The sequence below is a fragment of the Pseudorca crassidens genome, chromosome 3 (assembly GCF_039906515.1).
Source record: "Pseudorca crassidens isolate mPseCra1 chromosome 3, mPseCra1.hap1, whole genome shotgun sequence".
NCBI classification, from domain to species: Eukaryota; Metazoa; Chordata; class Mammalia; order Artiodactyla; family Delphinidae; genus Pseudorca; species Pseudorca crassidens.
The window spans coordinates 105,518,789-105,540,342 of NC_090298.1; the positions used below are offsets into that span (position 1 = coordinate 105,518,789).

Here is a 21,554-nt window from a genome sequence, read left to right on the forward strand (position 1 = left end):
GGCTGTTAATCTATTTACTAATAATATATCATTACTAGATTTGTTGGGAAAGCTACTTTAATCACCTTTGAACCCTCATTACCAAGAATCCTCCAGACGGTTAACTGGAGGATAAATTTTTTATGTACATATCCAGTAAGTGAAATAACATAATCTTTTAGCAGGATTTGTGACCAATTATTAGTAATTCTGTTGAAGATAACAATTTAGTGGCCAAAGCTATGCACCAGGTACTTGAACAGAGATTCTCAGTAGCAATAAAAAGTCAGTAGCTTTCGTAAGTCTTGAGTCTGTTGGTAATTGTCTAGTAAATGTCAAAGGGCAAGACCTAATAATGATAAGTACCATTTATTAAATGCTTGATCTGCCAGATACTAATTCCCATAAGAGCTCTGCACGCTAGGTGTTATTTTTCTCAAGTTTTAGATGAGGAACTTGTGTTCAGAGAGCTTTATTATTATCCTAGGTTACACGACGTGGTGGAGCTAACACTTAGCTTCTTTGCTTCCCTTTAAGTGGAAAATTGAATCAAAGAATTAACTCAGCTGAATTGTTCTCTGTGTTTGTAATTGCAAGTGTTTAGAAATTGGACCCTACCATATATACTGATTTCATATATTCATAATAATCAAGTTCGACATAATTAATGCAGTATATATTTTCTTCTCTTCACAAGCTCTTATTTTTAGTGAGAAAAAGAAAGGAATTAATATTTTTGGAGCTCTTGTTGTTTTAATGGGTACTGTGTTAGATGGTGAAATCAATTACCTTGTTTAATCCTTAGAGCAAGCCCTGTGAGGTGGCAGGAACTTTTCTGTGAGGAAACAAGCTCAGTGACTTCCCCAAGGTACCGAAGCTAGTAAGTGATAAAATCAGGACTCAAACCAAAGACTTTTCTCAGGCCAGTACTCTGCATGACCTCCAGAAAAAGGAAAATAAAACGGGGAGAGAAAGATACAAAATAAAATTTCTATTATTAGAAGATATAATAGCATATAATCTTCATCACCTATAAAAAGCAGTAATACTGAGTGTGAAAAAGCTATTGACAGGCAGCAAAAACGAGACCATTTGGATCTAACAAAACTCTAGTAAAACTTACCATGTTTTTATATAAATATTTTAGAAATCACCATAACAATTTCAAATGTATCAAGAAAGCACAAGAACTATTAGAAATGGACTTTAACACAGTTTCAACATTTTTTTGATTAGCTCTCCCTTTATAATCATTAAAAGTGGCATGAGTCATGACAAAAAACCGAAAAGCTTTTTGAGCTGAAGCCTAATGGAACAGTACTTAGCTAGATACGGTTAAGAGATATGTCCCACGTGGAGGAAAAAAAAAAGAAAAACATATAGTCTTCCTCTTCTTTCCTATGGTAACCCTTGCTTTTAGGTTTTAATAATTTAAGAAATTCCAGTAAAGATGGGATCTGTGGAACATTGTTTCAATCAGGAAAAAAGAAATCCATAATAAAAAGCCCAGATATTTGGAAAATATTTTCAGCTGTTTCAAAAGATACTTAACTGAGGAAAAGCATTGTTTCTAGGGCAAAATATTTCACAGTACAAACAGCTTTCTTGAGAAATCTCAGAGTAAGATGCTATTAGATGACAGGGTGAAATGTGTCTGCTTGCATCAGGCAGTGTAGTGAAAAGATACAGACCTAGATCTGAGTCCTGACATCATTGCTAAGTAGCTGTGTTACCTTGGGTGAGACCTTATCAGCCTCAGTTTCCTCAGCCAATAAAAAGGTAATCTATAGCTTGCATTGTTTTGCCAGGTTAAGAGTAATTATGTAATAAAATGTTAGTGCATGGTAGTAATTATGAGAATTTCATTATTTTAATTTGGAATTGAAATTTTCTTCTGGTCTTTGTAGAATCTGGAGGTGAACTGGACATTGTAGTGACCTCAAATAAAGAAGTAAAAGTTGCCGCTGTCCGAGATGCCTTCCAGGAGGTCTTCGGCTTAGCTGTGGTGATAGGGGAAGCTGGGCAGTCCAGCATTGCCCCACAACCAGTGGGCTATGCAGCTGGATTAAAAGTGAGCAATGGAGCATCTTTTTCGGGATATAGTAGCTGGCAGTTCATTTTTTAAAATTTCTGATGATAATCCTATGGTCTGTATGGAGCTTTTGGGTTTTTACATACTGAAATATTGATTTGGTTTTTAATTAGACAATTCTGTAGTGTTAGGAAGATACAGTGGAGTTTTAATTTAAAGAAACATAAAGTAGGTTTTGATTATCGGGGGAGGGGAGGAACCACATGCCAAGAGCACAGAAAGAGAGCAGTTTTAGTCCTGAAAGAGATCTTCTTAACCCAGTATTAACGTTTAAATCCATTACTGAAATTATAATATCCCTTGAATCCCGTAAGCTTTTTATTACTATCACTATTAATAATACTTTACACTTTATGTATTTCTTCATGGTTTATGGGATTCTCATATATTTGGAAGTTTCCAGAGTAGTAATGGGGTTCTAGTAAGCAGGTTGTAAATACACCTGACAAAGTCCCCCTTTTCCCTTGTATTTTCCGTTACGGAAAAACCCGAACGAAGTTTTTGGCCAAGCCAGTACTTGACGAGGGGACTCGGCGCTCATCCAGAAAGTTTTCTTAACTTACTTTCTTTGAGTCTTCCCTTTCCCTGTCCTTTTAACTACCTTGCCTTAGAGACCTGACTAGCTGGCATGTTATAGGCACAAAGCCTGTATATAACCAGAGTGTGCCAAGGTCTCATCAGCATATAGAGACCTATTAAATTACATTACCAGTAGTAATGCACTTACCAAAGGAAGACACTGCCATAGTTTTTGGTAGTGAGGGAAGAAGACCTTGTGATTAAGTCTATAGATACCTATATAATCCCTGTGTAATAGTGGCAGATAATAGAATGGCTTATTTTGAAAACAAATTTCACACACTTGCATACTCACACCACCACTTGAATATTGTACACTTTGTCTTCTGGACTGCTACCATTAAAAAATTTGTCACATACACAAGCCAATCCCATTACCATAGTAGACCTGGCCCCCTCTTGCGTGCTAAGTGCTAAAATTCCAAGAGTTCTGCCCTCCCTCTCATACACTTTTTACCATCAGTATACAAACACACAAAAACAAATGAACAGTTCATCAGCATGTAAACACTGCTCCCACCTTAAAAAACAAAAATAAACTAAAGAAAACCTTAACAAATTTTTTTACCTTACTTTCCCCATCACCTCCAACCCTAGGTTTTCACTTCGTTTTGCAGCAAAACTTGCAGAGAGTTGCCAACAGTTTGATCTCTAGTTCTTCTCTTCGGTCTCTTACACCCACCCCAGCCAGGCTCTCACCTTCACCCCTCCACTGAGAATGCTTTCAAGGTCGCCAATGTTGTGCATCTTGTTTGACCTACGACTGGCTTTGAGACTCCTCTGTAATGTCTTTTACGCTTGCCTTTGGGGATGCCACACTTGGTTTCTTCCCTGCCTCACAAATTCCTCTGTGCTTCCTTTGCTGGCTCCTTTTCTCCACAACCTCCTGATGGTCTCCTTCCCTTCATCTACGTTCACTCAGTGATCTCAACCAGTCCCACGGCTTTGAATACCAGCTGTGTGCTGACAGTTTTGAGTTTGTATCTCCAGCAGAGACCTCTCATGTAAACTAGGTTAATATAAAAGTTGCCTTTTTAATACCTTTACTTGAATGTCTCAAACTTATCATGTCTAGTACTCAACTGCTTTTCTTTCCTTCCAACCTGTCCCCCGCCGCAGCTTTCTCCATCTCAGTTGATGACGGCTCTGTCCTTCCGTTTTCTCAGTTGAGAAACCTTGGAGTCATCCTTGACTTCTCTCGTTATCCATGTCCAGTTCGTCAAGAAATCTTGTTCACTGTACCTTCAGAATACATCCAGCCTCTGACTGCTTGTCACTGTCTCCATTGCTCCCACCCTGGGTGAAGCCACCACAAAGCCTTGTTGGAATCTTGGGTTCACCTCCTAACAGGTCATCCCGTTTCTACCTTTGTGGCCCTATATGTTATCCTCAACAGAGTAGCCACGGTAATTCTTTCAACACACAAGATCAAACCATTTCACTATTCTTTTCAGAACTTTATATTTCACTGAGTGTAAAATCCAAATTCCTTACCAAGGCTTCCACAGCCCCATGTGGCCTGGCTGAACTGGCCTTCTATTTTTTTTTTTTTTTAAATTGAAGTATAGTTGATTTTCAGTGTTTCAGGTGTACAGCAGAGTGATTCAGTTATACCATATATATATATATATGTATATATATACATATATGTGTATATATATATCCTTTCTCAGATTCTTTTGCTTTATAGGTTATTACAGGATACTGAGTATAGTTCCGTGTTGTACAACAGTAGTTCCTTGTACAACAGTTGGTCCTTGTTGTTTATCTTTTATATGTAGTAGTGTGTATCTGTTAATCTCAAATTCCTAATTTATACCCCCACGCTTTTTCCTTTGGTAACTATAAGTTTGTTTTCTATGTCTGTGAGTCTATTTCTGATTTGTAAATAAGTTCATTTGTACTATCTTTTTAGATTCCATGTATAAGTAATATCATAAAATATTTGTCTTTCTCTGATTTACTTCACTTAGTGTGATAATCTTTAGGTCCGTCCATGTCGCTGCAAATGGCATGATTTCACTCTTTTTTATGGCTGAGTAATATTCCATTGTATATACACACCACATCTTCTTTATCCATTCATCTGTCGATGGACACTTAGTTTGCTTCCATGAGCTGACTATTATAAATAGTGCTGCTGTGAACAGTGGGGTGCGTGTATCTTTTCGAACTAGAGTTTTCATCTTTTCCAGGTATGTGCCCAGGAGTGGGACTGCTGGATCGTATGGCAGCTCTATTTTTGATTTTTAGGAAACCTCCATGCTGTTCTCCACAGTGGCTGCACCAGCGGCCTTCTGCTTTTCTCTGGTCTTCCCCCTTGCTCACTCCATGCCAGCCACATTGGCCTCCTTGCAGGTCTTTGCGCTTGTCTGACAGGCTGCTCTCTTCTCACAGCCTTTTCACAGCTCTCTCTGAGCCACTCTTTCCTCAGTTATCTACTTGGTTGAGTCCCTGACCTCCTTCCAGTCGTCACTAAAATCTTCCCTCCACAGTGGGGCCTGTCCTGACCGCCCTGTTCAGTACTGCAGTCTGCACCTACCTGCCCTGCACTCCTGATCTCTCTAGCCCTCCTCTGATCTTTCTCCTATAGCAGCCAGCATCTTCTGATTTAGCATATAATTTACGTTGATGTAATTTTATTTTTTAATACTTTTTTCCCACTAGAATTAAGTTCTACAAGAGCAGAGATCTTTGTTTCGTTTACAGATATAAACTTTTAGAATAGTGCTTCATGTTCTTTAAAATGAATATCTAGCAGTCCTATTGAGATATATTGGTATAAAACCCCAAACAGTAGAATTTAAAGTGCTAGGGTAAACTTTTTAAATTAATAATTTATTTCCTCAAGTAAGCAGTCTAATGCAGAAGATGTTTTCACTCTGGGATCTGTTTTGAATTTTGGTTTAACAACATGTCAGCCATATGAGAATAGAGATTTTTCCCCTTAACAGAGCTCTAGCTGCCCACCTGTTGCTGTACTTTGATAGTACCTTTACCATCAAACAGTGGTCTTCAGACTTGTGTATAAGTACCTCTGGTGACATGCAAAGATTTTACAAGGTCCAGGTAGACCCAGATAGTTTTCAGGAACTCAGCTTCTCCTTCCTCAACTTCCGTATGTATGCTTTCCTAAAATTTTCTGCCTGAATACATACTTGTAATGGAGGCAACGTGCCATCTCCTTTCTCATCTCCTCTTCATAAGCTCTGACCTCTCCCATTAGAAAGTAAAGATATACCGCTCACCCACTGATTGCCTCAGAACCTAAAATCCTCCTGAGTGTCATACGAAGGGACAATTCAAAATAATGTTTTAGATGTTAAGAATGCAAATGACATAATGACTCGGTAAGATCTTCTTGCAAGTCCTGTGGTTTCTAATTGTTCTCAAAAAAACTGATAGGGTTGTCATTCATAATTTCTGATGATAGATCACCACATGATTTTTGGAACATAACTCAAAATTTATGGTTTTTAAAACATGAGTCTTAAATATTTTATGTTAAATATCATTGCATAAAAGACACTTCAGATCGGTATAAACTGAACTTGAAAGGCTGATGGAGATTTTTTTCTGTTAGAAAAATCTTATTTTCTGAATATTAATAGTTCAGTTTATATTGTGATTTTATTAGTATTTGACAGATTTGTTTTAGTATTGGTTTTTGCCCTTCAAATTTAGAAATGTGTTCCTTTTCCACAATCTTTAATACAAGCTTAAAATTAAAGTTGATTGAAACTGATATATATAGGAAAGTGATTAGTAATTTTCCCAGCTGTTTGTTTTTTTTCAGAAGCAGTAGAGGGAACTAACAAAAAGAAAATAATGTAGAATATTAAAATTTCAACCCAGATTTTTTTCTCCCCATCAGATTTTATTTGAAGTGAATGTCTTTTTTGACTAAACTTGTTTTCCTTTAAACATATGAAATTGTTTAAGGAAATAAATCAGCTGTAATTAAAGTTAGGAAGCTTCTGAAACTTCTCCAATGCCAAGTATTAATTTTACTGAAAAGCCAATTATATTTCTGACCATTGTTTTATAGCTTATAGTCAAGAAAAATGTAGTTAATATCTGTAAGAATTTTTGAAGAAGCATGGAATTTTGATTATCTGAACCAAGTTGCTTAGTATAAGCTCTCAGAGTACAGTATAAGCTCTAGAGGCATTTCTGCATCTTACTTCAGTTCTGAGACAGTTACTTCAGTGTGGCCTCTAAACTACCTAATTTTTGGTACCCTGCACTGCTGAAAAATAAAGTTAAAATTCCCTTCTCAAAACATTGGTAGTGACTAATATCAAAGTGTCTCTGTGACGCCAAAAGATGCCATGTAAGTAATGTTGTGGTCAGAGGAGGAAAGAGGCTGATTTACCCCCTCTTCATTTTCTCTTCTGGATTCCATAAAAACAAGCATTACACTTGTCTACCTAACTCATTATCCTATCTTTATAGGTGCTAATTAATTTCAGTTCAGTATTTTGTGAACCCTATGAAGTATAAAGCCCTGTAGGATAGTAGGATAGTAAAAAATGAACCAACTTAGTTTCTGTTTCCTGGGAGCATAGAATCTAGGAATATTTTGTCGTAGTGTGTAGCTGAAATAGCACCTTTGAAGAGTTGCGAATGAATCTCTAAACATCCCACTAATCCCCTAATAGTTTTTTACTGAATTAACATTTATTTAAACTTCTTTATAGTAAAAATTAGACATAACTACCTTTTGGGAGGAGGGAATTATTTTACTTTTCGGAACAGATTTACATTATCCAGTACAAAGAATTAGGTTCATCTTAGCTATTGTATTTTCTTTCAGGTTCAACAGTGACCTCCTCGTGCACTATTAGATTTGGTGATGCCATATTTACACTCTTTAGATTCCTAATATTAGCCATATAGGCCTTCAGAAGCCCTTAGTTTTTATCCCTTGTTCACTTTTTCATGTAGTAAGTTCTCACTGGCTGCCTATTAGGTTAGACACTATGCTAGGTACCAGAGATACAAGAGTAAGCAAAAATACAGCTTGACTTTATTGTAGTTTAACTCATATCTTCTTTCATGTTTCATGTTTATAAGCTAATGACAGATTGGCCTACATGTTCTCATGCAGTTGTCACTTCTTTATTTATCTGAAATAAATTCAATTGTCTCTAGAAGTATCTTAGCTTTCTTCATTTTCATTTGAAGAAGAATTGACCCCTTAATCTCATTCATCTCATTCACTGCTTAGCTCTGCTGTTCATGATAAAAATAGGGGTATTATCCATGACTAGTTTTATTCAGAAATAGCTTTATCTTGCTTTTTGAACACATTCTCATCATATCATTCATGATCACTTTTATGAAGTGATTCAAATAAAAGTAGTAAACAACAACCTTGTCCTCATTAATCCAGCTTTTAGTTTTCTGCCATAAGTATATATTTAATTCATGATTTTGAGTTATCTATATAGTGTTCTCAGCCCCTCAATTTTGTTTCATAAATGGTACTAATTTTCTTGAATAAGCTTTGATGTAATGCATACATTTGAAGTTAAAATAACTGTTATTTTGGTGCAAACTTTAAAGGCTATATATAAAAGGAATCAGAAGAAAGAGAAAAAACATATTTGCTATTGATACGATTGCCTGCCTAGAAAAATTCAAGAGAGAATCAACTAAAAAACTACTAGAATTGATAAATGATTTTTATTTAGTAAGATGGCCTCTTGCCATATCAACATTAAAAAGCACAGTTTCCTTTTATTAGTAATAACCAATTAGAACATGTAATATAAAAATTATCCATTTCATGATAGCAACCAAAATAATAATGCATATAGGAATAATTTGGAAGATGCACTGCAGACTCTTAGTACTGAGGGGAATACAGTGGGGCTTTTTCACTTTTTACTCTCTGTGTTTCTGTATTGTTTTCATGTTTACAATGAGTATATATGTGTGTTTCTGTATTGTTTTCATGTTTACAGTGAGTATATATGTGTTTGTGTATAAATGTATATGCATATTGCTTATACAGTCATAAATTAGTATGTTTAAAACCGAATAATTTAAAATAGTTTCTAATGTACACTGTTTCAGGGTGCCCAGGAACGGATAGATAGCTTGCGTCGAACTGGAGTGATCCATGAAAAACAGACTGCTGTGTCAGTAGAAAACTTCATTGCAGAATTGCTTCCTGACAAGTAAGAGGATTTTTTTTTAACATAGTTATAATTTTTTTAGAAAACTTACAAGACAAAATCTATTCTCTTAGCAGCTTTCAAATGTACAAAAAGTATTATTAACTATAGTCACCATGCTGTACATTATATTCTCATGTCAACTGGAAGTTTGTACCTTTTAATCCCCTTTATCCATTTTACTCCCCCTCCCACCCCTGTCTCTGCATCCACCAATCTCTCCTTTGTATCTGTGAGTTTGCTTTTCCCCCCACATGTGAGATCATACAGTATTTGTCTTTCTCTATTTGACTTACTTCGGTTAGCTTAATGACTTCAGTGTCCATACACGTTGCTGCAAATGGCAAGGTTTTCCTTCCTTTTCAATGGAATAATATTTCATTGTATATATACGTACATATTTATGTGTGAGTGTGTGTATAAATCACATTTTCTTTATCATCAGCAGACATTTAAGTTGCTTCCATGCCTCGGTTGTTAGAAATAATGCTGTAGTGAACAGGGGGATGCATATGTCTTGTTGAGTTAGTATTTTCGTTTCCTTTGGATAAATACCCAGAAGTGAACTTTATGGATTATTTGGTAGTTCAGTTTGTGAGGAACCTCCATACTGTTTTCCATAGTGGTTGTACCAATTTACAGTCCCACCAACAGTGCACAAGGGTTCCCTTTTCTCCACCTCTTCGTGAACACTTATTTCTTGTTTTTTGATAATAGCCATTCTAACAGTGTGAGGTGTTATCTTATTGTGGTTTTGATTAGCATTTCCCTGGAGGATTAGTGATGTTGAGCACCTTTTCACGTATGGCCATCTGTATGTCTTCTTTGGAAAAGGAGGCTAATCAGATCTTCTCCTCATTTTTTTATTGGATTGTTTGGTTTTTGCTGTTGATTAGTATGAGTTCTTTATATATTTTGGATATTAGCCCCATATCAGATATATGATTTGCAGGTATTGTCTGTCATTTGGTAGGTTTCCTTTTCATTTTGTTGATAGTTTCCTTTGCTGTGCAGAAACTTTTTAGTTTTATGTAGTCCCACTTGTTCTTGATTTTGTTGCATTTGCTTTCGGTGTCAAACCCAGAAAACATCATTGCCACAACAGATATCAAGGAGCTTACTGCCTATGTTTTCTTCTAGTTTTTTATGGTTTCAGATGCTATGCTCAAGTATTTAATCCATTTTGATTAATTTTTATCTCTGGTGTGAAATTGTGGTCCAGTTTTCTCAACACCATTTATTGAAGAGACTGTCCTTTCCCTATTGTATATTCCTGGCTGTTTTGTCATAAACTAATTGGCCATAAATGCATGGGTTTATTTCTGGGCTCTATTGCATTGATCTATATTTTTGTTTTTTATGCAAGTACCATACTGTTTTGATTACTGTTGCTACGTATTATAATTTGACATCAGGGAGCATATTCCCTCCAGCTTTGCTCTGCTTTCTCAAGATTTGCTTTGGCTATTCAGGGTCTTGTGGTTGCATACAAATTTTAGGATTGTTTGTTCTATTTCTGTGGAAAATACTGGAATTTTGATAGGGATTGCATTGAGTCTGTAGCTTCCTTTGGGTAATAGGAGCATTTTAACAATGTTCATTCTGCTAGTCCATGGGCATGGAATATATTTCCATTTATTTGTGTCTTCTTTAGTTTCTTTCATCAATGTCTTACAGTTTTCAGAGTAGACAACTTTCACCTGCTTGGTTAAATATATTCCTAACTATTTTATTCTTTTTGATCTAATTGTAAATGGTATTTAAAATTTTTTTCTTCTGATAGTTTGCTATTAGTGTATAGAAATACAACAAATTTTGGGGTATTGAATTTGTATCCTGCAACTTTACTGAATTTACTAGTTTTAACAGTTTTTTGGTGGTAGCTTTAGGTTTTTCTATATATAATATGTCATGTGCAAATAGTGACAGTTTTACTTCTTCCTTTCTGATTTGGATGCATTTTTTTTTGTTGCCTAATTACTCTGACTAGGACTTCCAATACCATGCTGAATAAAAGTGGGAAGAGTGGGCATTCTTGTCTTGATCTTAGAGGTAAAAGCTTTTTAGCTTTTCACTGTTGAGTATATTAGCTATGGGCTTGCCATAGATGACTTTGATTATGTTGAGGTATGTTCCTTCTGTATCCACTCTGTTGAGAGTTTTTGTCATTGAGAGTTTTTGTCATTAATGGATGTCGAATTTTGTCCAATACTTTTTATAGCTCTGTTGACATGATCGTATGATTTTATCTTTCATTTTGTTAATGTGGTGTAGCACATTGATTTATTGGCACATTCTGAACCATCCTTGCATCCCTGGCCCACTTGATTATGGTATAGATCCTTTTAATGCATTGTAGAATCCGGTTTGCTAGTATTTCACTGAGGATTTTTACATCTCTGTTTTTCAGGGATATTGGGCCTTTAATTTTCTTCTGTGTAGTGTCCTTGTCTGGGTTTGGTATCTGGGTTTGGTATCAGGGCAATGCTGGCCTTGTAAAATGAGTTTGGAAGTGTGTCTCATCTTCTATTTTTTGGAAGAGTTTGAGAAAGATTGGTATTAATTCTTCTCTAAATCTTTGGTAGAATTCACCAGTGATACCATCTGGTTCTGGACTTTTGTGTGTTGGGAGGTTTTTGATTACTGATTTGGTCTCCTTACAAGTGATCCGTTTGTTAATTTTCTGTTTCTTTTGATTCAGGTTGTGTGTTTTTAGGAATTTATGCATTTCTAGGTTGTCCAGTTTGTTGGCGTATAATGGTTCAGTAAGAGGCTTATTATGTTTCTCTTAGGAGCAAAATATGATTGCTTACACTGAACATCTAGTAAAAAAATGTATCCTATTTTAGAACCAGAGAGAAAATTACGTTCTGGTCTAGCTCTGTCATCTAACTAGCTATGTGACCTGTGTAGCTCAGCTCACCTTTCTGCTCGTTTCTCCTTTTTAATTATAAAATGGACATTGTGTTCCCTGCATGCTAAGATTGTGTTAATAATCAATTACATATGATACAGTGATTTAGTTATTGGCTTGGATGTTGACCTCCAGTAACAATCATTTACGCAGTCATTCAGAGTAATGGAAGGTATGGCAGGAGGGCCTGGAGGCAGTCACTAGGTTTGAGTTCTGTTGAACACTACCTCTCATCATCTATTTAGTTTGGAAAAACCCTCCAGCAACATAATTCATCTTTTTTTTTTTAAAATATCTTTTCACACTGATAGGTATCACCAAACACCTGTCAGTAGAGGAACATATTTTTTTATTTTTTAAATTCTTGGCTGCATTGGGTCTTCGTTGCTGCACGTGGGCTGTACATAAAATGCTATGTACATTTTCAATGGGATTAACTTGATGTGGAGATGGTGTCAGATAAGATCCGTGAATGATTGGGACTTGAGCTGAATTTTGAAGAGTAGGTAAAATTTGGTTAAGTAGAAAAGAATAGCTAGGACGTTCTGCATGGAGAAGTGTGCAGATGATTAAGATGTATTCAGGGGTCAGTGATTTTATCAGCTTGGCTGAACACTGTTGGATAGGAAATCAGAAAGTAGCTTGAAGAGCTTTGATTGCTAGGTTGGGAAGTTTGAACTTTCTGTGTAAGCACCAAGCAACCATCCAGTGATGATGACTATTAAAAGGTTAACAGAGGGGGAAACTGAAATATTCATTTAAGGGCTACCTTAGAGATTCCATTGTGCCTTTTTCCATGTATTATGTTTTAATAAAAATTATGACTTTGATAATACTGAACTACTTTCAATACCATTTACCCCCTTCATCTTTTGCAGTATTAAGTATCTTAATTGTGTACATATTTTAAACTCCTAAGATATTAGTATAGTTCTGTACACTCTATTCACTTATATTTATTCTCTGAATTCTTTCCTGCATTTTTGGTTTTTCTGTCTGGGATCATTGTCATTCTGCCTCAAGAGCATCCTTTGGTACATATACATTGTGATGGAAGACTTTAGCCAGGAGTTCTCTCAGCTTTTGTCTGAAAGTGCCTTTAAAGCACCTTTATTTTCACAGGGTGTTTTTTTCTGGATGTAGAAGTATGGATTGGCAGATCTTTTCTTTCAGTACTTTAAAGATGCTGTTGTACTGTTTTCTGGCTTCCATCATTTCTGTTACAGCAGCTATCCAGCTTGTTTCTGTGAAGAGAATGTATTGTTTAGCTGCATTTAGGATTTTTTCTGTCATTTTATTTTTGCAGTTTTGTATGGTAGGTACAGGGGTGTGTGTTTGCTTAGGTATTGAATTTTTGTGGATTCCCTGAGCTTGATTCTTTCTTTCATTGGATTTTATGTCTTTCATCAGTTTTGGAAAGTTCTTGGCCATTGGATCTTCAGAATTGGCTTCTGGCCCATTTTCTCTCTTCTCTTTCTAGGACTATAATTACATGCTTGTTCACCTTCTGACTGTGCCTCAGAGTTCTCATTTGGTCAGTCCCCTCTTTCCCCTACTTCCTCACTCTGATTCTTCTGCTGTGTAGCCCATACATTGATTTTTTTTAAAAAAGTAGATTTAATTTACTATTGAATACCTGTATTTTCTATTTCGACTATCTTTACCTCTCTCTTTCCTTGAATATGAGTCATATTCATTTTAAGATCTTTGTCTACTGAATCCAGCGCGTGGGCCTCTTTTAGCCTCCTTTTGGTGTGACAATAAGGTGCTGTCTTTGTGGATGCCTCATAATCTTTGAAAGCCAGGCATTGTTTATAAGAAACTCGAGAGTCTTGAGGTAATTTTGAGAAGGTTCACTCTTCCCTCTAATAAACAGAGTAGTGAGGTGTGTGGACGGGGTAGTTTGGTGCACTTTAGATAGACTGACCTGAGTCCAGGCTGGGTTGTGCTCAGGGTCAGCTGAAAGTCTTCAGCATACCTTTGAAAGGTTGTCCCTGTCCAGAATGTTACTCCATTTTGTCTTCCTTGCTTCTACAGCTCTTGGATGCCATTAGGTATGACTTGTATACTCATCCAGCTTTTCATTGGGAGCACTGGTCTGCCATCAACTGCTCCATCATACCTAGATGTGCTATTTTTCCTACCTTTTTTTGAGCAGAAGACTAGCAAATAAGGAAGATTAGGAATAGTAATTGGTATTAGGAAGTCTGTGGATGGTTTCCAGTATGGTTTAAGGAGGAGAGGGTGAAAAGGCTGTAATATTAAGATACAGAAGGGGACTAGAGGAAGGACATGAGAACAAACAGCAAACCCATGACGCAAAACAAACACTTGATCGTTTGCTTTGGCTACTTCTCTCTGTGGTGTTCCCATGAAAAATAAATGGACAGAAGATAGTCAGGAAAATACATGCTTATAACTGAGTCAAGAAAAGACCATTGGTGTTTGCCTCCTAATAGTAAAGCCAGTATAGACCTAGCTATTTGTGATAAACTTTGCATCAGTTCATGCTACATGAGGGAAATTAGCATGTTTTATACCAAAATGGAAAAATAACCTGTGTGAACATGAATTGTCCTTATTCTGAGATTAACCTATCAAGTTCTAAAACCAAGGGTTATGTGTGAAATGGGTTAAAATGTCCTTCTGTGAAGTGACTGGTGGTAGTGGATGGTCTTTCTTTGATAAAATACAAATTGGCATACCTGTGTCAGCTCCTCAGGTGCTATTTTGATTTTTTTTCTGCTACATGAAATCTAAATGTCTTGGAACCACCATTCTTAAGCCTTTTTTAAGTCTAATCGAGTCTGTCTTATTTCCCCAACCGCATGGAGAGGGTGTGGAGAAGGAGAGCATTCTTTAGCAATTGTCCTTGAGTGTGAACAGTGGAGAGCACCACTTTTCCTCCTGCTGGGTGGGGAGTGGGAGTGGGGTGGAAGGACAGGAGGAAGGAGAGAGAAGACAGCGTTTCCTCAGCCAATAGCACTAGTCAGGGAAATGGAAGAGGTCTCGGTGGGCTTGACAGTGACGGCAGTTTAGATTTGAGTTGAGAAGGACGGGATATCCAGGTTGACACGCTCGGGAGTGTGACAGTAGTTTGGAGAGGAAGGGGAGTTTTTCTCGTGTGATCACCGGCATTGTAGGGGAGACTGCTCGTACCTTCAGGGTTGCTGCTTTTCAGGACGTCCGTGCTGTGCCTGGAAGCTTAGTCACTACAGTTATTCTCTGCCATCTGCATAATACACAAATCATATAAAATAAAACACTGATTCATCATATACCAAATAAATTATTTAAAATAATGATTCATATAATAAATAAAATAACTAAGGTTCTTAATTTAAAGGAAAATTTTAGGATGTGAATACTACAGACATTATAAACACTCAAAGTTATTCTACATATTGTTTTGTTGTTTCTTTGAATATGTAAATAAGTTTCCTAATCATATTGTATTTCATTGCACTTTAATCTGTATATTTTAAAATTTTCTTGCTCTGTATCTTATTTAAACTCATGATTTCCTGATTCTGGCTAGTTAAAATGCTAGTGATATTACAGATGACCTCACCTAAGTCAGTTTATAACTATCACTTTTTACGTGTATCTTTAAATTGAAGAAAGTTTTCTTGATTTCATGAGGCTGTTTTCAAACTGATTCGTTGTGAACAATTCAGAAAGTGTGATTAGAAGGAATTATCAGGAATGAGGAGAGGATTTGTTATTTCCTGAATGAGTTTATTTTTATAGTAACTTTGCAACTTGCCTATATATTATAGAGTTGGTAATATAAATTTTCCCATATTTTAGCAAGTGACATTTTTAATTACGATGTTATTTGCATTTTCAAATGAGTAGATTTATCTGTTGCATATTTGAGCACCCCTAATTGCCATTCTTTTCTCCAAATCTTAGCAAGAAAAGGAACTTTCTTCAATTATTTTTTCTTTGTTGTTTTTCCTTCTCTGAATTAAGCCAACAGGGTAATTTTATATGTTGTTTTATAGATTGTCCTATTGAAAATTTCAAGGAAATGTTTTTCTAGTCAATCTGGTAATGTTTTATCGGAATGTTAGTACTTTATCTATTCACCATAACTCATTTAGCACATACACAATGTGAAACTCATACATTCTGTTGCAGATGGTTTGACATTGGCTGTCTGATAGTTGAAGACCCTGTGCATGGTATTCATCTAGAAGCATTTACACAAGCCACACCAGTACCCTTGGAATTTGTACAACAGGTTAGTTTTATCCTTTTCTTTTTCATTATGCTTCAGAGAAACCTGAAATACTGTTTTCAAAATAAGATTTTTCATTGTTTTGCTTCACTTGTTCCTTTTAGCCTTTTCTCTTTGCTTTTCAATTTTCTATTCCTTCCATGTTGTTTTAGTACCTCCCTACTTTCGTTTTCCAGCGGTCTTTGTCAAGGTAAGCCATTACATGGTTAATGCTCTTTTTCTCATTGTTTTCCCTCTTTTTATGATTGTGTTCACTACCTTGTGATTGGAAAAAAAATTTGTGTTCACCTTTCATTAACTCTCCTTTATCTCACATTTTATTTTCTGCTGTTACTCTATTGTCCTCATTTTCCTCTTTAGTTTGTTCAGCTCTAAAAACATGTAGAAACACATTTAGAAGTTTACAAACCTTGGATGAAAGTCACATGTCTTTTCAGTTTGTTGAAAACATAGTTTCCAGAAGAATGTTAGCATTAATATAAAATGGTTTTCATTCCTTCTATATTTTTATGTACTTTTAATCCTTAAATGAAATAGAATGTAAGTTTGTTTACATTGGAATCTTTGTACTCTGAAATGATATTTTTCCTGTCTTCCATTTAATTTCCATCACATTTTTATGTATGTACCTTGTTAAATGTCATTTCAAAACTCTCTAAAGTTATTTGGGACTTTAGGTATTTGAGAATTTGCTAAAGCTACTGGGTTCTCCCCCAAAAGCATGCATGTATGATGTATGCACTCACATATAAATTTGGCTCACATGTTTACAGAGCCCCTGAAAGCAACCTGTGGCCTTCTTAGGGGTTTACAGGTTAGATGGGGAATAAGAATTTATGCTTGGAATTTTTAAGTTTATTGAACCTTTACTTACACCATAATTTTACCAAAATTTCTCTTCAGAAGTTTTCTCTTCAGAAGTTGAAGACATTTTTATACATGGTACTATTAAACTCACTCCAATGTGAAGGTGATTAAAAGATTGTACACTATTATACAATAATTTAGAAAAATTACAGAAAATGGTTGATTTTCTAGGAAAATACTCTTGAATCAACAATGGCAGTTTATAACCATTAGGTTGATCAAAACCAGTCACATTTTGGCAGTTTCATATGATTTAACCTAATTATCTTAGTGAAGCCTTTTGATGCAAGAGTTTCATCTAGCTCCAAAAAAATCACTGAGTTTTAATGGTGTTGTGAGGTCTACAAGGTATTCAAAGAATACGTGATTCTCGTGCATAGAGGTAGAAAGTTTTCCATTTTATTCTGTGAGACTAGCTTGTAACCTAACGAAAAAATAAATTATAATACAGTCAGTATCACTTAAGTAAACAGTAAAACTAATAAAAGTTTGAAATGTATTTATTAGAACATTAAAGTGTGGGGTGGGTAGTTTTCCCCATGCCACCTAGCAGTTCTTAGGAACAGCTGGATATCCTATGGATATCCTATAATTCAACTCAATTCTGACACCTATCCCACAGGTTAAGGGCTCAGTCTGACAAGACTGCCTGCACCCTTCCTTTCCAGACACCTATCAATCACAAGTCCAGGTTGTTACCTGAACTTCTGACTGACTGGCTGTATATCAGAGGAAGTCAGAGATTCTCATTTGCTAGAGTAGCTCACAGAATTCAGGAAACCCACTTCACCCTAGATCACAGGTTTATTATAAAAGGATATAAGTCAGCAGCAGCCAGATGGAAGAGATGCATAGGGCAAGCTATGGAGAAAGGAGGTGGAGCTTCCATACCCTCTCCTAGTGCTCCACTCTCTCCAAATCTCCACACCTTCACCAACCAAGGAACTGTCTAAACCCTGTCCTTTATATTTTATAAATCAGAATATCACAATCCACTCCCTGGTCTTTGAACATGTATCCCTTATAGTAAAACAGCCATAAATGTTAAATGATACCTGGCATCCCAGTTTGTCATTAATAACTATTTAGTACATTGTCATATCATGAGAAAGTCTCCCAGCATGAGGGCACATGGGTTTGCAGGTTTCAAAAGCAGGAGTGGAAAATTGTTTTCTTAAGTTCTCAGAAAGAGAAATTAAGGAAGAAATTAATGAAGCAATCCCATTTACCATTCACATCAAAATGAATAACATACCTAGGGATCAACCTATGTAAGGAGGCAAAAGACCTGTACTCCAAAAACTGTTTAAGACTGAATGAAGAAATTGAAGATGACACAAACAAATGGAAAGATACCATGGTTTTGGATAGAAGAATCAATATTGTTAAAATGACCATACTACCTAAGGCAATCTACAGACACAAGACCCCTAATAGCCAAAACAATCTTAAGAAGAATGAAGCTGGAGGAATCACACTCCCTGACTTCAGACTATGCCACAAAGCTACAGTCATCAAAAACAGTATGGTACTGGCACAAAATACACAGATTTAATGTAACAGGATAGAAAGTCTGGAAATTAATTGACCTCAGGTGTGTCGGTTTATCTACAGCAAGGGAGATAAGGATATACAATGGAGAAAAGATAGTCTCTTCAATAAGTGGTGCTGGAAAAAGTAGACAGCTACATGTAAAAGAATGAAATTAGAACATTCTCTAACATCATGTACAAAAATAAACTCAAACGTGGATTAAAGACCTAAATGTAACACTGGATACTATAAAACTCTTAGAGGAACACATAGGCAGAAGACTCTGACATAAATCACAGCAATATTTTTTGGATACGTCTCCCACAGTAATGGAAATAAAAGCAAAAATAAACAAATGGGACCTAATTAAACCTTAAAAGCTTTTGCACAGCAAAGGAAACCATGAACAAAATGAAAAGACAACCTGCAGAATGGGAGAAAATATTTGCAAAGGAAGCAACCAACAGGGATTAATCTCCAAAATATACAAACAGCTCATAAAACTCTACCACAAAAAAACAACCCAATCAAAAAATGGGCAGAAGACCCAGAGACTTTTCTTCAAAGAAGACATACAGATGACCAACAGGCACATGAAAAGATGTTCAACATCAATAATTATTAGAGAAATGCAAATCAAAACCACAATGAGGTTATCACCTCCCACCAGTCAGAATGGCCATCATCAAGAAGTGTACAAATAATAAATGCTGGAGAGGGTGTGGAGAAAAGGGAATCCTCCTGCACTGTTGGTGGGAATGTATGGAGAACAGTATAGAGGGTCCATTAAAAAAACTAAAAATAGAGCTATCATATGATCCTGCAATCCATATACCTAGAAGAGGCAAAAACTCTAATTTGAAAAGATACGTATACCCCTATGTTCACAGCAGCACTATTTACAATTGCCAAGACATGGAATCAACCTAAGTGTTCATCAACAGATGACTGGATAAAGAAGATGTGTACATATATACAATGGAATATTACTCAGCCATTAAAAAGAATGAAATAATGCCATTTGCAGCAACATGGATGGATCTAGAGATTATCATACTAAGTAAGTCAGACAGAAGGAAAAATACATATCACTTATATGTAAAAAAAAAAATGGTACAAATGAACTTATTTAGAAAACAGAAATAGACTCAGAGACTTAGAAAGCAAACTTGGTTACCAAAGGGGATAGTGGTGGCGTGGGGCAAGGAGATAAATCAGGAGTTTGGGGTTAACAAATACACACTACTATATAAAAAGTAGATAACAAGGACTTACAGTTTCCTGTGCTATACAGTATTCAATATCTCGTAGTAGTCTATAATGAAAAAGAATCCGAAAAAGAATAGATCTGTACATACATATGTATAAATGAATCATTTTGCTGTATACCTGAAACTAACCCAACATTGTAAACCAACTATACTTCAATTTAAAAAAACAGCAGGAGGGGTGTCAGAGATACAGTATATGGCTTCACCCTTTCAGGCATGTAGTATAATAGAGCTAAGAGATGGTATCATCTCTTGCTCTGTGCCTTTTTTTTTTTTTTTTTTTTCCCTTTTCTCCATTCATATCCAAACTTCTCCACCTTTGGAAGGGACATTAGGTTCAGCAACTGTGCTGGTCTAGATTACAGACAGCAATACTAGGCTAGCAGATGCCTCCCCCTCATCCACTTCTATTCAGATAAGTTAAGGTTACATAGGTGCAGAACAGGTGGGCTGTCTTTACCACCAGCCCATATAGCAGCAATCACTGTTAGCCCCATTTTTTCAGATGGAGTGAAGGCACATCTTGCCCTAAAGGCCCTTAGGAGTTGTAACAAAGATTAAAAACATAGTTACAATAAAGGTGTTAACAACAACAACAAGAGTGCTGAACCAGAAACTGTAACTGAGCATTTACCTCTACCACTGGGTAAGAAAAGCCCCACCTAGAGTCACTGTCTCTACCTGTAAAGAACCGTTTGTAGTCCCCCAGGGCTACCAACTAACTTGCTATGTTCAGGGCCTTCCTAACAGGAAATCTGCCACATAGCCATCTGCAGTCTCTGTCTTTTTTGCTGGTCGACAGAACAGTTTTTATTGGCATTTTGTGACTCAGAGTGTACAAGAAGAATGGGTCTAGATTCAGCCCATCTCTGCATTGCTGCACTAACCCCATATTCACTCACTTCATGGACCCAGGTGGCTGTCTTGAGAGAGAGCAGGGGGATATCTGATTGTTGATTCCATTCACCTTCCAAGCCTGGAAAGGAGTTCTTCTGATGGGCATCAACATGTTCTAGTTTAATGCATCCCTCTAGTTCCCACAGTGATTTCCACAGGGTTGTGTGTCCCATATGGGCATCCTGCTAATAGGCCAGGTTTCCATTGCCCTCCTGCCTGACCATATGGCCAGGCCATTGACCACTGCCCATGACTCAGGAAAAACCAGAAGATAGGAGATTATATCACTGTTCAATTCTTTCATCACTGCTGGGAAAACAGCATGCAGTTCAGCCTTGCCTGTCTGATTTGTTTTTACCTTCCTCAGTCAGAGCAGTGGACTTCCAAATAGTATGTTATCCATCCACCTTGGAACTGCTACCCATAAACCAAGCAGCTCTTGGTTGGTCAGTTAAGAGCTGTTCATAGGGCACTGTCTACATGCCAGTCGGTTCCGGCAGCTTCTCGGGTGACTCCAAAATCTGTCCTAGAGGAAAAGAGACACCGAGCTTGTTAGTCTCCTCCCTGTATTCCCCAGACAGCATGTTCCTGTATAAACCGTTTCCATTATGGTGGAACTCTTCCGGGCACTGCCATCCCTATTAGGGTGTTTCTCCATCATCCCAGACATTTTGGGTATTTCACATTTCAGTATCATTTTATGCCCTTTAGTCATATGAGTAGCTTCAATTAATAATGTCCAGTGGCTAGGTAGTAAACATGCCTCAAATGGAAATTCTGTAGTTCGAAGTTCAAGTAGTCATTGCTGGGAGGCACTCACAGATTTTTGCCATAAGCCTCAGTCTACGTTCCACATAGGGCTGTGGCGCAGAGAGTTTTGTCCCTACCAGCACTCCAACTTCTGTTCCACACTGCAGGCTCAGACAGTCTTACTGGTTCCATAGAGCATGTCCAGTTAATAATGCTTGAAGGGTGGCTTTCCATCCCTTCTGTTTTA

The 21,554-nt window shown here is 36.7% G+C and overlaps 1 protein-coding gene and 1 long non-coding RNA gene across 7 annotated transcripts in view; one reads left to right on the forward strand and one right to left on the reverse strand.

The window, feature by feature from the left end:
• Positions 1 to 21,554, forward strand: part of PRRC1 (proline rich coiled-coil 1) — a 43,983-nt gene that overhangs the window by 12,120 nt on the left and 10,309 nt on the right. For all 5 annotated transcript variants that reach the window (XM_067731622.1, XM_067731623.1, XM_067731621.1 and 2 more), the window contains exons 6-8: positions 1,887 to 2,050; positions 8,732 to 8,835; positions 15,890 to 15,992. In XM_067731622.1, coding sequence (XP_067587723.1) covers positions 1,887 to 2,050; positions 8,732 to 8,835; positions 15,890 to 15,992 — 371 coding nt within the window. The remainder of the gene's footprint in view (positions 1 to 1,886; positions 2,051 to 8,731; positions 8,836 to 15,889; positions 15,993 to 21,554) is intronic.
• Positions 1 to 21,554, reverse strand: part of LOC137221624 (uncharacterized) — an 80,501-nt gene that overhangs the window by 973 nt on the left and 57,974 nt on the right. Inside the window, exons 3-6 of one of the 2 annotated variants that reach the window (XR_010942082.1) lie at positions 20,916 to 21,083; positions 19,665 to 19,704; positions 14,906 to 14,978; positions 769 to 919 (exon numbers count right to left, since the gene is read on the reverse strand). This is a non-coding gene — a long non-coding RNA (uncharacterized lncRNA). Of the gene's footprint in view, positions 1 to 768; positions 14,979 to 19,664; positions 19,705 to 20,915; positions 21,084 to 21,554 lie in introns of both variants that reach the window. The other variant, XR_010942081.1, reaches the window with a different exon arrangement.